General features: G+C 40.7%; 2 protein-coding genes across 2 annotated transcripts; one reads left to right on the forward strand and one right to left on the reverse strand.

The window, feature by feature from the left end:
* The first annotated feature begins 541 nt into the window (after window positions 1–541).
* msx3 (muscle segment homeobox 3) lies at window positions 542–2,544 on the forward strand. Its single transcript, XM_028960584.1, has 2 exons — window positions 542–1,091; window positions 1,265–2,544. Exons 1-2 carry the CDS (start codon window positions 542–544, stop codon window positions 1,678–1,680), a joined length of 966 nt encoding a protein of 321 aa, XP_028816417.1. The 3' UTR covers window positions 1,681–2,544.
* A 461-nt stretch (window positions 2,545–3,005) lies between these two features.
* On the reverse strand, window positions 3,006–9,058 carry znf511 (zinc finger protein 511). The gene is made up of 6 exons (XM_028969969.1): window positions 8,798–9,058; window positions 8,128–8,201; window positions 5,886–6,087; window positions 5,399–5,523; window positions 3,376–3,549; window positions 3,006–3,096 (listed from the first exon to the last, which is right to left on the reverse strand). Exons 1-6 carry the CDS (start codon window positions 8,936–8,938, stop codon window positions 3,027–3,029), a joined length of 786 nt encoding a protein of 261 aa, XP_028825802.1. The 5' UTR covers window positions 8,939–9,058; the 3' UTR covers window positions 3,006–3,026.
* Window positions 9,059–17,875: the final 8,817 nt, after the last annotated feature.

A 17,875-nucleotide genomic window follows, 5' to 3' on the forward strand; every position in this document is an offset into this window, starting at 1 on the left:
ATGGAGATCTATAGAAATGTGGGGATCCAGATCATCATCGGGGGAAGGTTTGGTTCATTTAAATTTACAGTATGCTGGATGTCCGGAGAGATTACTCTCTGACGGGTCTCGGTATGAAAATTAAAAAAAAAAAAAAAAGAAGAAGAAGCGAGCGCGTTATTACCTACAGTCACGTGTCTGTGGGAAGTGTCTGCCCTCCAGCCTTCGCCTTGACATTAAACTCCGGGAGGACGGCCTGCCGCGCGGCCTGGCGCCTTCCACCCGCGCCCTTCAATAGGGGCCCTTTCAAAGGGCTGAAAAATGGCCGTAATGTGGCGTGACTAATTATCATACTTCATTAATGAAGCCTTCGGGGTCGCTGATAACGCGCAAACTTTCATCACGCCGCGCCGAGTGGCTGGCCGCTTTATTCGCGAGCATCCTACTCGGTTCTCGGCGTTCTTTCCAGACCGAGGGGAATATATTCGGATTTTTCCGTCAGACGGAGCGGTTCCGGTCGCACGGAGGCCCGCGTCTTCATAATTGCGAGTAAACTTCTGAAATGGCCCCTGAGCGTCAGAGGCGCGTCTCCGCGCACGGTCCCTTCCAAGCCGGGCCTGACAGCTCGCGGAAAGAGCGGCGCGGCCAATCAGCGGCGGCGGAGGCGCGGTCACGTGGGCCGCTCGGCGCGCCGCCATTGGACGGCGGCGAGAAGAAAGCCACTTGTGGAACTTTTAGAGCTGGGAATGCTATAGAGCGCGCGACTGATGCTGGCCCGCCACCACCGCGCTGCACCATGAACCCGCTCCCGCAGGAGCAAGAGGACGCGGCGGAGAAGCGCAAGAGCAAAGCGGCGTCCGCCCTGCCCTTCAGCGTGGAGTCGCTCATCTCGGATAGATCCGCCGGCAGGACGCCTTACTCCTCCTCCTCCTCCTCCGCGGAGCCCAAAGGCGGCGTCGAGGAGCGTCTACGCCTGTCGCCGATGGCGCTGTACGTGGAGAAGGGCTGCGTCCCCAACTTCCCTGACAGCCAGAAAAGCGACATGGAGGAGCTGAGCGACAAGGGGCAGGGCAGCTGGTTCCAGACGCCGTCCTCCTACACCACCCCGCCGCGTAAGTCCTCGCCCTCTCCCCACCATAAAAAAAAAGTTCCGATTTTGCGCGTTTATTTCTGTGCCGTGTCCGTGCGTCCGGAGCGGATACGTAACGGTGCGGGCCGCGCGTTATTAAAGCTCCTGCGAACAGATCCTGAGCGATTTTTCTTGTGCGTGTGTCTGCATCTCCAGGCCACTCCAGCCCGCCTCCCTGCACCCTGAGAAAGCACAAGAACAACCGGAAACCGCGGACCCCCTTCACCACGTCCCAGCTGCTGGCCCTGGAGAGGAAGTTCCGCCAGAAGCAGTACCTCTCCATCGCGGAGCGCGCCGAGTTCTCCAACTCCCTCAACCTCACCGAGACTCAGGTCAAGATCTGGTTCCAGAACCGACGCGCCAAGGCCAAGCGGCTGCAGGAGGCCGAGCTGGAGAAACTCAAACTGGCCACCAAGCCGCTGTTGCCGGCCTTCGCCTTCCCGTTCCCGCTGGGGACGCACGTCGGCTCGCCGGCGCTTTACGGACACTCGAACTCGTTCCCCCGGCCGGCGCTGCCCGTCCCGGGACTCTTCAGCGGACCTGTCACTTATGGGATGTACTATCTGTCTTAAGATACACCGGCGGCCTGCTGGCGTTCCGGTGTGCGGCGGTGTAGGAGAGGAGGCGCAAAAAAAAAAAGCGCTGGACCGCAGCGAGGTGTCCTTCTCTGGAGAGACTGTGCAATGTAGCTTTTCCGGGCCCGAGAGCTTGTATGAAGCCCGTTTAAACGTTTCGAACCTTAAATACAAAAAAAAAAACGTGTCAACCACTTCACTTCAGAGGAGGTGAAATTGTCGCATTCGATAGATTTTTCTATTATATTATATATATAAACTAATAAGCGGAAAAGTTTCGATTATTTTACAAAGCCACATATATGAACACAATTGGACGAAAATACACCAACCTCATTAGCCTCCTAAAATACCTCAAACGTCTGTACTAAACCTATTCTGTCAAAATAGCATAGATAAATGCAAAAATGAAAAATGTGTGGGGGAAAAATGTAATGGAACTCGATCGAGTCAGCGTTTAAATGGTTGGATGTTTAAGATTTGTATTACCAGATCTTCGACTTCTTATGCTTTGAATTGATTCTTTGTCAGAATTTTTTTTATATAATATTCTTACAGAACGGATTTAAATGCCGTCTTTAAGCTCTTAAGAAGGTACTCATGAAAAAAAAAAAAACTTATATTCATTTTAAAAAGTTACCTATTCTAGTTTGATAGTCAGGAATGCATAATCTATAGATCGACCGTTTTAAATTCAGAAGTAATTTCAGATATTTTCGAAACCACTTTTTAAGAAATTATGATATTTATACGAAGTGTTTACATTTACGAATGGTGTACATCCATGTATATATAATATTTGTACAGGAAATTAGATACAAAACATTTTGTACAAAACTATAAATAAATCAGTAAAACATGGTGGTGTTTTAATTCGAGGGTATTTTTTCTAAATATAATTGTATGTTTTTTTTTCCCGCTTGAAGCCTTATATGCCATATTCTCACATTGCCTGAAATTTCAGTAAATTGCCCATATTTAATTTCTTCACTCATTTCCAGCATATGCACACACAGTTCAAGGATTTGTTGCGGTCTAAACGTACAGACAGACACACACACACACATACACACACGCCACGGGAACATGGATACAACACGACGATGGTTTTAATTATGTTCGAGTTTTAATAAGTTTGTGGCGGTTAAAAGGGGACGAGCGACACCTTGTGGGTAAACTAGGAAACTAACCCAACCAAATGCGGATTTTCTACAAAAATACTACACATCACATAAGAATATTCATAATTAAAGTTGAATTTTTTATTTATTTGGAAAACACATTTTGATAATGTATATAATTAATTATCCTTTTTTTTGGGGGGTTTTTAAATCAGGGACGTCTTACTTCTTTTCTCTTCTTCCTCGAAATCCTCTGACAGATCCTTGACCAAAGCAGACTGACGATGGCACTCTGAATTAAAAATGTAATTTATAGTCAAGCATTATTTTACATTTTTACAGAATTTGGCAGACACCCTTGTCCAGAGCGATTCTACATTAACTCTACATTAACTTTGCAATACAAATGACAAACATAGTTAGTTAGTCTAAATATACTATGACTAACATAGTTAATGACTAAATATAGTTTTATATAGTTTTATTAATCCTGGATTTTAAACATGAATTTTTAATCTGAAATGAAGGAAAACTGGTGAAAGCCTGGCCTACAAGTACAGCAGCATCTGACCTGCGCGAGTATTGCGTCGGGGTCCCGGTGTCTGCAGGGTGGCTCTGTCGCTGCTCACAGTGATGAGTGTGGTGTGTAGTCGCCCAGCTGTCCAGCACTGTCCCTGAGTCTGCAGCACCCTCTTCAGACGTGTCCATGAGATCGGTGTGCACCACGCCTTTTCTCCTTTTCGGCCTAGAGAGGGTTCAGCAATATGTCTCACATACAGGGGGTAAAATAAGCATTGAACACGTCACCATTTTAAGTATATATATATATTCCTAAAGGTGCCATTGAAATGAGATTCTAACCAGATGTCAGATGTAACAACCAATCCAATCCAGACATGCATCAATCAAAAGAAATACATATTTTTAAACACACTTAATAAAATGTATTTACTATTTCCTTCCTGGTGATGACAGTTTCAAGGTGCATGCATGCATCTAGAGCATGAAATCAAGTGTGATTTCAAGGCTCTGTGATCTTCAGTCCTTTTCATAGAGTGTCCATAGGATTCTGGTCAGGTGATTAGCCGGGCCAATCTAGCAACTTTTTCTTTTGTTGAACCAGTGAAGTCCAGAAGTCCCACACGAAGATGCTCCCACCACCAAACATTTGGTGTTTTTGGTGTGACAACCATTGCCTTTTGGGTTCATCTGACCTGACTATATTCTCCCTGTATGTCACAAATAAAAATCATTCACCAAATTTTAAACCCTTCATTAACATGATTTTTCTTCAGCAATGGAATCACAGCAATGCAGTATATATAGTTTTCCATGAAACAATTGCACCTGCTAATTCCAGGCCTTTCTGATGCTCTTGGACAACTCTTCTGATAATTATTTTCACACCACTGTCTTAGATCTTGTGAGGAGCACCTGGTCACAAGTGGATGTGAATATAAAACGTGTTTGTCTTGAAGAGATGCACACGCCTATTAAGTTTGGTGATTATATGTAAAACTGTGCACACCACAATGCCATCAGAATATTTAGCAATTAAGAAGGTCTTGAGACTTTACTTATGCAAGACAGTGGTAATGAGAAACCTTATTAAAGATAATCAGTTGGGACTGAACCATCTGATATTAATTTAGTGGCATTATTACTGATAGATATCAGCTGGTGTCACATGTTCAATACGTTGCCCCAGTGACATTCATATTACATATTACACATCATATTACACATAACATTTATGGTCTGATATTTTTGCATGTGTGCATCAGATGGATCAACATTTCATATCAATAGCGCTGTTCAGGTAATTCAAAAGAAGAAAAAAATATATAAATAAAATAAAAAAACTTTTTAGTAAAAGAGAATTTGACATATTTGTAAACCGTTTGTTGGCATTTTTGAGACATTTCTTGCAATTACTGTTTGAAATGTTTAGTTTCTATTGGCATTTTCAACAAATTTTAATGTTAAATAGAAAATTTGGTTTAGTGCCATCATGAGTCAGGTTTACACTGAAGCACTTTACAAAACAGATGTCTTAAAGATTGCAAATGGTATGTTTACCATTTAATACTAAACTATATTAATACTAATATAATACTATACTTTTAACTTCTTGCAATAGCTCATCTACTTAACAGGGAATCAGGGAAATGGAGAGGAATCAGACACATGTTATCATGGCAATTTCTGTTCCATCCACTGGTATAACCATGGTTACATTTAACCAGAAATGACAATGTTGTGTGATGCACAAAATTATGATGTCTATTTTACATAGAAGAGGTCAAATTATCAGAGACATTATGGTCAGAGACATCTTGGACATTATGGTCAGAAATAGTTTTTAGATCCAGATCTAATCTAATTTTTGCCATTGTGTGTGCAGAAAAATCAATGTAAATTCCATCAAAAATCACAGTGTATGCCCAGAAGGCCCTTCAACACACGAGTTACAGGAAATATGGTTATTCAGCCCCATTCACATTAATCACTGAACGTCTGACATTGTGTATATGGCTGTAGTGGTGTGCTGCTTGAATTCAATTGCTTGAGAGCTGCTGTGATGCAGCCCTGACCTTTTGTTCTTTCTGGGCCGGTCAAACCGGAAGTCAGGTGGGTAGCTGTGAGTTCTAATCAGATGATCTTTCCTCTCATTGCTAGAGCTGAATTTTGAAGGGCATCCTTCAACGAGGCACTGATACTGGAAAAAAAATAAAAACATAACAAGTGCAGTGAAAACATGTACACCAGAAGGTGGCAGTACAACACAGAAAGAGACAATCTGGTTCCTTTACCTGTTTCTTATACTAATGTCTTTTTAATAAGAAACTGTGCCCCTTCTGGTCTTCTGGTTCATAGATGATTGTGTTACCCACTAGGCTACGACCGCCTTATAACCCCCCAAAAATGCCAGTGGGTAAGTAGGTAAATCCCATGACCTACCAGGCACAAGTCTGCTTCCTTAGCCACTAGACCACCACTGCCTTCAATAATGGAAGAACACAGATCTTCGGGAACGGATTTTACTCAAAATAATTTGAAATAGCATTCGGCAGACTTTACCATGCTCTGTTTTTCAGCCATAACCTGGAAGAAGGAGTCATGCCATTCAAGGATGTGTATGTCAAGCAGGTGCCTGGAGGGAAAACAGCGGCGGCAGGTGGAACAGACATGCTGGTGCAGAGTGCTGTAGTGCTGCTCGTAGCCATCCAGGGAGCTGAACATCAGGCTGCAGCCTGCAATATGGCACCTGAACTCTGATACTCTGGGAACACAGCGGGTACAGAGAATGCGGGCATCAGATGTTTTAACTAACAACCTTCAAAATGCTTGAGAAAACAGACAAAATTTGAATTACACTCTCAACAGAAACTGAGTTACAGAGAGAATGGCACATGGTAGCCCGCCAAAAGTACAGGGACATCAAGGCCAAAGAAAGCCATGTGTGTATGAAATCAAAAGATTATTTAAAACAAAGAATATTAATAGAGAAATAAAGCATTTACAGCTACATTTTGTTTAACAAGAACCTCAAACCATCCAGTTGTCTTCAGGTGAGCAGAAGTGATTTGCATTTTCCAGTTTGGCCTCTATAGGCTCTATAAGGGTGGTAGTAGCATAGTGGGTAACACACTCGCCTATGAACCAGAAGACCCAGGTTCAAATCCCGCTAACTACCATTGTGTCCCTGAGCAAGACACTTAACCCTAAGTTTCTCAGGGGGGGACTGTCCCTATAACTACTGATTGTAAGTCGCTCTGGATAAGGGCGTCTGATAAATACTGTAAAGGTAAATTTATTTCCTACCTGGCACAATGCACAGCACTACATGCTAGGCATGTTTCCTAAGCACAAACTGCTCCCTGGGATTAGGTGCATGCAACTGTGATCTATGTTGATCAATTATGTTGCTTTACTGTATTAATATTTTTACTTTATAGGTAATGGAACACTGTATATCACAAAGTGACTACACCACTCACATTTTTGTAAATATTTTATTATATCTTTCCCTGGTACAAGACTGAAGATGTGACACTTTGATACAACGTAAGGTACTCGGTGTAGAGATTGTAAATGAAAATGTGCAAATTGTGCCTAATTAGCCATTTTCCCTCCCTGGTCTCAGGTGCATTAAACCTGGTGTTGTCGCTCTCATACTGGTCACTGGAAGTTCAACAGGGACCTCATAGCACACTTGAAAAGAATTATGACTCTACATGAAGATGGATTAGGCTATAAGACGATTGATAACACTGCTGCAGAGGTTGAATGGGTGGGCGGTCAGCCTGTTAGTGTTCAGACAATACACCACACACTGCAACCAATTGGTCTGCATGGCTGGCATCACAGAAGGAAGCATCTTATAAAGATGATGCACAAGAAAGCCTCTGAAGATAAACAGTCTAAAAACATGGAATATTGGACTCATGTCCTGTGGTCTGATGGCAGAAACCAGGTGAAGAGTACAAAGGCAAGTGTCAAATAAAATAGTGGGCACAATATGGACATTTTCACTTATATTGCCATCAGTTTAGACAGAAATGCTATTTAGTTTAGTTATTTTGAGGGGATAGCAAATTTACAAAATGCATGCTGGCATTGTATTAAAGTGCCATTTCTTCAGTGCTGTCCCAAAGAAAACTAGGTTAAAATACTTGCAAAAATGTGAAGGGTGTTCTCACTTTTGTACTTTACATTACTGCTTTTAAGCAAATGAAACAAGAAAACAAGGGGGTGGTCCTGTTTGATTGAGACAGAGGAAGTCCCAGACTCATGCCATGTCCTGGACCATCTTCCAGCTTCCGTTTATGAACCAAAATGAAATAAATCCTGAGGAATTACCCCTTCCCAATCATATAAGTGAATAGTTGCAGTGATCTTATGACTTTTCGGCATCCCATAAATAACAGGATGTCCAAGTTGGGCAGAAAGTTAATCAATAAATGCAGGGTGCTAACTGCACTGTTAAGCTTTTCCCCCCTTCACCTGCAAATTACTTAAGATTTTTTTTAAACTATTATTTTGTGCACTCTGTTGGTCTAACCAACTCTTGTTCCAATATGATTGCTCACCTGAAAACTGGATATTATATTGATTATCATCTATTATTTTGTGTTAAAAGAAATTCAGATATTCAGAAATTCTAGTACAAACAGTCGAGGGAAAATGAAATGGGAAGTGAGAAATATTACCTGCACAATGTAGCCTGTTAGTTCACGTTGTGCTAACTATTTAAGTTTTTGACTGTTGTAAACTAAAGATTGTTCACACTGACACTCTATACAGCTTCTAGTGAACTCACTTTGGTGTTGGTGAGTCCTCAGTCACAGTGGCAAAAAGATCCTGAAGATATAGATGTCTGTGTATATCCCCATCCTGTTGAGGAAGCAGTACAGACAACAGAGGACACATTTAGTCGTGTGCACCGTGTGCTGTGCTGCAGTGTTTCACAATGACAATCCCGTTCACTTCACTGTTCTGGATTGTAACAGATTATGACACCTTCACCCTGCTAGTACTGAATCCAGCAGGAACTTTTATCATCAGGCAACAACCATCTTCTCAATTGATGCTGGAAGCCAGTTTGTTCCCAGAAATTCTCTGTTCAGGAACCTATAGTCAAGACTGCAAATTGCAGTCTGACCACCTGCATTGCCTTCACTTTCAGCAGACTAAATCACCCATGACTACCTGATTTGACCCTGGCCTTGTCCTTCTCATTGCATTATCTACATTATCAAGCTGAAGAGACAAAAAAAGAAGGATTTCTCCGGCAAGGGTAAGATGAATGCAAATGATAAAGCGGCTACAGAAAATGGAGATCTGCTTCAAACCTTCACATAAGGTAAAGACTATCACAATTTAGTGAACTGGGAACATACACGGTACTAAAATAGGAAGCTCAGCATGGTAGCAAACGAACTTGTAATAAGTACAGAATGAATAGACCATTCGATTGGAATTCAACCCACCTCAAAAAGCTCATGGTCCCCAAGGATCTGGATTCGTCGCGGTGTGAAGGTGAAAGGTGAACTCGTACCCCTCACCCGAACCGAGTCAACGGGAGATCCAGACACGTCGCCCTCTGGTTCCGCCGGGTCACAGTGTAACATTGTATATTCGTCACTTTATATCGCAGCCATCCATTTATACAACCAGAGTAACCAAAACAACACACATATATTCACGCGCTCATACAGCGCGCGTTCCCCAAGCAGCCAATCCACGCCAAATGTGACGTAATGGCAGGATACGTTCACTTCCGCAAACGTCACCACAACGTCATGCGCACGTCAGGTTCGAAACGATGACAAGCGGGTTGAACATTTAAGAGGTTTTACTTCTATATCCGTAATTGTAATTCAGATATTCACAAATGCATTTTGACTTGTCAAAGCTACAATGTGACTAGTCAAAAATACAATTATCTATAATGACATTTGTGTAGTCACATTTCTAAGTCACCTATTTCATCGCGCCGTTTTAACACTTATTAAGGTATCTGCAATGTATTTCCTGTCAACAGTGTTATTTTAGATAACACAGCTAAATTTTACCTAGTCAAACGTCGAATTAAAGATATCTACAACTACATTTTGACTAGGTAGAATGTCTCATTGACTTGAATGGGAAAATTATATTTACATTTACAGCATTTATCAGACGTCCTTATCCAGAGCGACTTACAATCAGTAGTTACAGGGACAGTCACCCTGGAGCAATTTAGGGTTAAGTGTCTTGCTCAGGGACACAATGGTAGTACGTGGGATTTGAACCTGGGTCTTCTGGTTCATAGGCGAGTGTCTAACCCACTAACCCATTAGGATACCTACAATAAAGTTTTGACAATCCGAAATGTGAATTCCAGATATTTTTAACTACACTGTGACTAGACTTTTAACTAGTCAAAAGTATATTGCAGATATCACTAATGTGAATTCTGTGCAATAAAATCGGTGACGTCATTAGAGATATCCAAAAATCATGTGACAGTAACCAGTCAATTCCAGACTCCATCAGCTGTCATTGATAAAATACTGAGAACATGTCATGAACGTGACAGAGCACATTCTCAAGGAATTTGTGGTGAACGAGATCTTCGATCCATAGATAATTGTGAGAATAGCACATTTACTGTCTCCTGCTACACAGACTGAACAGTCTGGATGTCCAGCCATTCTCATGCTGTAGTAAAACGTCCACTTTCGGAGAACCTTTTAGTTTTTTAACCTAGTCAGTTTTAAGGTCTGTATAAATTTTAGTTCTGTGATACCTTGACAATGACCTAAACAGACCAATAACCTAACCAAAAATCTATTAAACATCAATGTGTGGTGAATAAGGACATTATTACATCCTGTAAACTGTAAATAACCTGTAAAAGTAAAGAAAAAACAGGAAAAAATACAGTTTCAACTGAGTGTTCAACTGAGATGCACATCTGTGGGAGAAAAAAACTGAAAAAACAACAAATCTCTGAATGATTTTTGTCACAGTCTGTCACACCAGTGAGCTGACGGGGGGAGGAAGTGCAGAGGCGGGACATACTGGGGACAAGGATTTATTATTAAACACAAATAAACAAGGCGCTATGGCTGAAAACAGTGAGACAAAACGGGGAAAACACAAACTAACCCTCAGGCTTGTGCCAGTTGCCAGAACTCAAAATACACACAAAGTTGTCAGGTCAAAATGAAATCACAGGGTTTTTAAAAGATGTCCTGATTGGCCACACCTGGCAACATCAGCTGTGGCCAATCCTGACACAGTCATGCAACACCAAAGGTTGGTGCTTGAAGAATTACTTTTGGTAAGGAATTGGTAAGGAAATCCCAATGGTGGCACAGCTGAGGCAAACTCCAGTACCATCCCAAGGGTTACTGGACCAATGTTCCCATCTGCAAGGCACAAAATTAACAGAGAATTCAGAAAATCCAATTAAAGCATCACATACTAACCGAAAAATCCAAAAATGTAACATTGCGCAAATCCAACATCTTTTAGACATGAGTTTTGAATTTTGAAAGTCTTACACTTAAAGCAATTGTTTCCTTTGGCCGTGGTTGCAAAAATATTGTATGATTGAAGATGATGGTTACAATTTGATGGATTGTTAGTTAACGTAAATTTCAAATTAACATTTACAGTTTTTAAAATTCCATTAAAAAAATCCCTGTCTTAAGACGAAAAAGTCTTAAAAAGATGGAAACAAAATGTGTAAAATGGTTTTAGACAACAGTACAGTAATATACTGTATGTTTAGATCACATATGAAAAGGGTTCACTCTGTGGAAGTATTAATTGTGATCTAATTAAATCTTCAATCCAAGAGTAATCATGTGCCGATTTTTACTTCAGAAATATATTTTTTAGTTATATGAGATTTACCTAATCCGTTACTGGCAAACCAAAGAAGTTACGCAGTTGAAAGCAGAACCTCAACATTTGGGCCAGGCAAAAGGAAAAGCTTTGTTTAGGGTTTGTCCGTCTCCCAAAGTGTCTTGTCACAAAGAGATAAATTCCAAAACAATATGCAGCATAGTCATATACTGTTATGTTGTATGAACTGGAAAACCTAACTGGTTAGTTAACCAATTATAACAGATTCAAACAATTTAAAGCAATGAAATGCTGCAAGAGTTCAAAGAAAGACCTACAACTACAGACAGGATTATTTATCTTGCATGTAATATTGTGATGCCGCAGTTGCCACCAGTCCACATCATTGTGGGTTATAATCACACACAGTTGCCATCTGTTTGGCAGGGTCAGAACGACTCTCAATTTTGGGCAGTGGTGGCCTAGCCGTGGTGGCCTAGTGGGTAAGGAAACGGACCCGTAATTGGAAGGTGCAAAGTACCGTCCCCACACACTGCTCCCCGGGTGCCTGTCGTGGCTGCCCACTGCTCACAAAGGGTGATGGGTTAAATGCAGAGGACTCATTTTGTTGTGTCATCGTGTGCTGTGCCTCAAAATGACATTTGCTTGACTTTCACATATTTACTGTTGTTTGCCTGATTTCCTGATTGTGCATTGTAGGTAGTGAATGTGTTTTCCGTTTGTACTTTGCTGTGCCTGCTGTGCTATTGTTTTTTGTTCATGTTTTTTTAATTTCAATTTCAATTTAATTTCAATGGATTTAATTAACTGAATGTTTTGCAGACATTTGAAACCTCTAGTGATGGAAAGTTTATACTAATTTCAATTAAATTCAAAGCAATATATGTTATATTGAATAGTGCATTATGCTTAATTAAAATATTCATACTTCACAACAGTTTAATTCCTAGTACTGGCTGTCAATTGTTACATTTAACAGCAATAGAGTAGCTTTTACATCAGTGACGGTGTAGTCCCGTGCATCACGCAGGAAGCGGCCCCGTAATCCCGAGGTGCCACTGAGCAAAGCACTGCTCCCTGGGCACCTGTCATGACTGCCCACTGCTCACTCAGGGTGATGGGTTAAATGCAGAGGACAAATTTCTCTGTGTGCACCGTGTGCTGTGCTGCTGTGTATCACATGTGACAATCATTTCACTTTAGTAAGGCACAACAATTATTACGTCATACTTGCTCATAGTTCTGACCACTAGTTATGGGAATAAAGTAACTTGGAACATTTTATTCTACTCGCAACTTTGCGGATGTTACTTTGCCGCTTACTAACTTACTTAAGAAATACAGTGAGTTTATATGGTCTGAGGACTGTCAACAGGCTTTCCAACATTCAAAGGCGTTGTTAAGTAGTGAACCTGTATTGATGGCACCAGATTTTCAGAAACCTTTTAAACTGGACGTAGATGCAAGTGCCACCGGAGCTGGTGCAGTACTATTGCAGGAAGATGCTGAAGGAATTGATCACCCTGTCTGCTACTTCTCGCGAAAGTTTCTGAAACATCAGTTAAACTATAGCATTATTGAAAAGGAAGCACTGGCACTACTATTGGCTCTTCAATATTTTGAAGTTTACATCGGGTCCACTACTATTCCAGTTGTCGTGCTCACAGATCATAACCCTCTAGTGTTTCTCTCCAGGATGTGGAACACAAACCAACGCATTCTTCGCTGGTCCTTGTATTTGCAGGGGTTTGCCTTAGAGATCCGCTACAAGAGAGGACTGGAAATTATCACGTGCTCAGTCGGGTTAAAATTGTTTAAGGAGAAATAAATAGGATTTTTTCTTTTTTTTGGTGGGGGGGTGTTACATCCTTTAGGCCGTATAATGGCTTGGGTTGCTCTGTGTTGTGCGTGTTTCTCTTTTAAGCTGTCTGCTGGGTGGAGACCAATTCCCTCGTCAACTGGCAGCCAACCAATGCACAGGACAGAGAACTACTTAAGGACCATTCCCGCCACCATTCAGGGCTCATTGTTGTGGAGCCGGAGGAGAAGGAAGTGAGAGGAGAGTTTTGGAGTTTGTTGTAGAGTTACAGCTAAGCCTTTGTTGTGTGTTAGAGTGATTAGTGTGGTTAGTTGTGGCTTTGTTGCGTATTTGTATTGTCTCTCCTTTCATGGTGTGTTGTCCTCCTGTGATCTGTTGTTGTATATAGGACTTAAGGTTTTTTGATCACTGCTCACTGTAAATAAAAGCACAATATTTCATTTGGTGATATGAGGGGTGCAGCGGTTGTTTGGCATGTTTGCAAATGATTAGCCATTGCACTTCTCCGAATCATTGTTGTACTACAGAATGAAAAGTGGTAATGTCCATGTTTCCTGCAGTCATGACTGCACCTGTTTACTATAAAATCTGTTGAAAAGGTTTAGAAATTTTAAAAAAAATTGTAAGTCACAAACAAAATTTAAAAATATATAAATAATGGAACGCATTAAATAATGCAATACGCTAGATATGTTCAAATTAGAAGAGATAAATAAAATGTATGAACAAACTTTAAAGAATGAATAGTAACAATTGCAAATAGCATACCTTGAATAGAAATTCAATTTTTGACATGTATGGCTACATGTCTCTTAACCCGTGCCAGTGTTGTAGGTTTATACATTGACACGGGCCATATTGGACAATGAAAACAGTGGCAGCAGGAAAAGCACCTTTTCAACTCGGGCTCAGCATTTAATCACCATATTGATGGATGCAAATGTAAAAAAAAAAATAATAATAATACAGTTAAACTGCCACATGAAAACACAAGTCACAATAGGTAGCGATCATCTGACGTCACACTGCAGTGTTGCCAGACGTACGATATTTATCTTATTTGTACCAAAATTTTACCCACTGTTTGATCAATAATTCCAAAAATCTCATAAGGTACGATAATTTTACCCCTTCATTTTTATTGCTAAGTTATTTCATTAGCTCAACCAGGTACAGATCTCTTGTTTTCATCTGGATGCACAGACATACTTAGCTTTTTTATACGTTTTCATGCATTTACAGCCAATCAATGCATGATGTAACACATAGGTGTCAAACTCATGACCCGTAAGATTATTTAATATTGACCTTTATTAAATGGCGATATAAAGCACTGATAACACACAAACTACAGATCCCATAATGCAGTACACGTTTTGGCTCCTTGTGTAATTGAGTTTGACGCATGGTGACGCACCAAGTAAACAATGATGAGTGGATTTGTAGTTATACACTACAATGCACAGTCTATGGTGTTGTGTTATTGAAGCAAATCTGACAATGTCAGCGTTGACACCTTGCAACGTACACTTCAAAAATGATTCTCTGTCGCAACAAGAAATTGATACAAAATTGCATTTGATACAAGGTTGGGTGGTTTGGTTTGGTTTTCCACAAATATTAGACTTGGGTAAAGTTGCTGAGAAATTGGCAAAAATTGCGGTTCAATTAATCCTTAACGGAATATCAAAAGACAGCTCTATCCAATAATGGTACCAGACAATAAACTACAGGCAGATTCTCATCCCAAAGATAAGCTAGAGACACCTGTCAGAAGAGATTCAAGGGATCCAATGCTCAAATTCTTCACAAATATTTAAAGGCTTGGCACCTACCTAGCGTGATGTCATCAAATTCAGACCACACATATAAAGCCTCTCCTTTATCACACTAGATCCTTAGTTGTGGTAAATGTGCTTCAATTTATTTTTTGCAGAATGTTAAATGAAGAGAAAAAACTATAAACTATAGCTTGATTACACCAAATTCACATCAGACACTTAGGGTCTCACTATAGCTCTACTACACTTCTTAGATTGGTGACATGTGCTTTGTTCATTATCAAGGAATTTTTTATGAAAAAGAAAAAAAATCAAATCAATAGCTTTTATTAAGTGTGTTGGCACCAATTTCACACCGCACATCTATGGTCTCTCCATGATCAAACTTTTATCAATAGCTTGGCACTTAAATGTGACCAAATTCACATCACACACTTTGGGTCTAACTATGATCGTACTACACTTTTTAGATAGAAAAAAATATTGAGAAATGTTTTATTGATGCCCCCTAAAATCACAACACACCTTATGATCACAATTTACCTCATAAAAAAAACTATTTCTACCTACCTATTTCTACCTTTGGGGCAGTGGTGGCCTAGCGGTTAAGGAAGCGGCCCCGTAATCAGAAGGTTGCCGGTTCGAATCCCGATCCGCCAAGGTGCCACTGAGGTGCCACTGAGCAAAAGCACCGTCCCCACACACTGCTCCCTGTGCGCTTGTCATGGCTGCCCACTGCTCACTCAGGGTAATGGGTTAAATGCAGAGGACAAAATTTCACTGTGTGCACCGTGTGCTGTGCTGCTGTGTATCACATGTGACAATCACTTCACTTTACACAGTAAAGGCCAAAAGTTGGGATTCACCTTCTCATTCAATGCGTTTTCTTTATTGTCATGACCATTTACATTGGTAGATTCTCACTGAAGCCATCAAAACTATTAATGAACACATGTGGAGTTATGTACTAAACAAAAAGTGGAGATCTGGCCTCCACAGTCACCGGACCTGAACCCAATTGAGATGGTTTGGGGTGAGCTGGACTGCAGAGTGAAGGCAAATGTGCCAATAAGTGCTAAACACCTCTGGGAACTCCTTCAAGACTGTTGGAAAACCATTTCAGGTGACGACCTCTTGATGCTCATCGAGAGAATGCCAAGAGTGTGCAAAGCAGTAATCAGAGCAAAGGGTGGCTATTTTGAAGAAACTAGAATATAAAACATGTTTTCAAGTCTTTAAGTTTTTTTATTGTCATTGCACATTTGACTACAAAATTTGCAGCAGTAGTTCACACACACACACACACACACACACACACACACATATATATAGATATAGATTAGATGTGAGGACAGTGATCGGGTGAATTAAGAGTTCTGACTGCCCACAGGTAGAAGCTATTCTTTAATCTGTTGCTTTTGCACCTGATTGATCTGAGCCTTTTTCCAGGGGGCAGTATGGTGAATAGCTGCTGGTTGAGATGTAGGTATAATAACGAAGCACATTTTTCAAAACTAAGAAGTGTACAACGATCATGGGGATACTATCCATGTGCTGTGTGATTTGGGGGTCATCACACGGGATAGAGGCCAAGCTATTGATTTTATTCCAGAAAACAATTTCCTTAAAATTTGGGGGGGATCTGCAAACTACAAGGGGTAGTATGATTTTAATAAGGTCTTGGTTTCATAGGGTCATTTTGTTTGGACTAGACTCGAGCATTATCTTCACTTGCGTGTGTAATGTAAATTACGATCTCTCCCCACAGCTCTTAATGAAAACTGCCTGAAGCTCGGTTTCTATGTCATCACTGTTAGACAGAGCTGTCTTTTGTGCTGGCACGACATTTCTTACCAAGTAAATAGCACGTCCATATGTGGTGTGACGAACACAGGAGTTGTTATAGCAACAGCTTTGATTGTCAGAATCTTTGGGTTCAGCCAAAAACTCACTCATCTTCATGAGATACGCGCCATGCATGGTAAAATTCAGCAGATCGGACACGAGGACGAACGTGTACTAGCTGTCTTTATTGCAACACATGTGTACATAGAACAACTTAACATGTGACTACGGAAACCCAGTAAACCCAATCATGACAAGATCCAACATATTTTTAATTAAGTCTCTGTGTCGCTGTCTAAATACGCACAAGTGACTCTCTGCAACGCTATAGATGCCCATATTCTCTTGGCCATCTCTTGGTAGTAACATCAGTTACTACCATTAAAGCTGCTATCTCTTTTGAAAAAAAAAATGTTATAACACAAAAATGCACTTACCTTTCCATAAAACACCAGCGAAACATCTATTCAACAGTGTGCATATTCACATTCGAGGAGCTTGAGACTTGAGTTAGAACCTGTACTGATAAGCGGTCCTTCAAAGTGGCGTTGAGGTCGACGATTACGGCAGATTTCAAAATAAGTCTTGGATTATAACTTCCGGCATCTCAGGATCTCAGTGGACCCAAGAGCACTTGGCTGCAGCAAGACCCTTCTCCTAAATATGGTAATACATTCAATTATGAAACTTATATAAGTTTTAATTACATAAACATTACAAGGAGTTCAATTCAGTTGCAATGTCGTAAACACAAGTTACACAAACAGGTATAGAACACAACAAGAAACATATGACATAGGCTACAAAAGAAATATATATAAAATATCTACACATGTACAAATATATAAGTTAAAGAAGGGTGAGTGTATTGGTCAGAGTTCCACCCTCTTGTTTGGTGGAAGAAACTGCCTCACCCCTACATGACTGTAGTACTGGCTGGCTTCAGTTGTAGATGGGGCGTTCAGTAATGCATTCAGTTTCAGTAATGCATCCAGTACTGATGGTGTTGAATATTGATATATGGTAAAAAAAAATAAAAAAAGGGCAGTATGACGTGTCAGGGCTATGGCTTGTTGATCTGTTGTGGTGAGTCGGACCCTTGACCAGCGATAAGGATGTACCCTTCCAAATTGTACTGTTATTGGCAAAGGGAAGCTGTATTAAATACAGGTGTGCCAACAATTATGATACATGCTTTTTTATTCTTGATGAAGGATCTTTACTTGTTTCAATTAAAAGTCAGATTCTTTCAAAATCCTCTTTTT

Source organism: Denticeps clupeoides, chromosome 2, assembly GCF_900700375.1.
Source record: "Denticeps clupeoides chromosome 2, fDenClu1.1, whole genome shotgun sequence".
Lineage (NCBI taxonomy): Eukaryota > Metazoa > Chordata > Actinopteri > Clupeiformes > Denticipitidae > Denticeps > Denticeps clupeoides.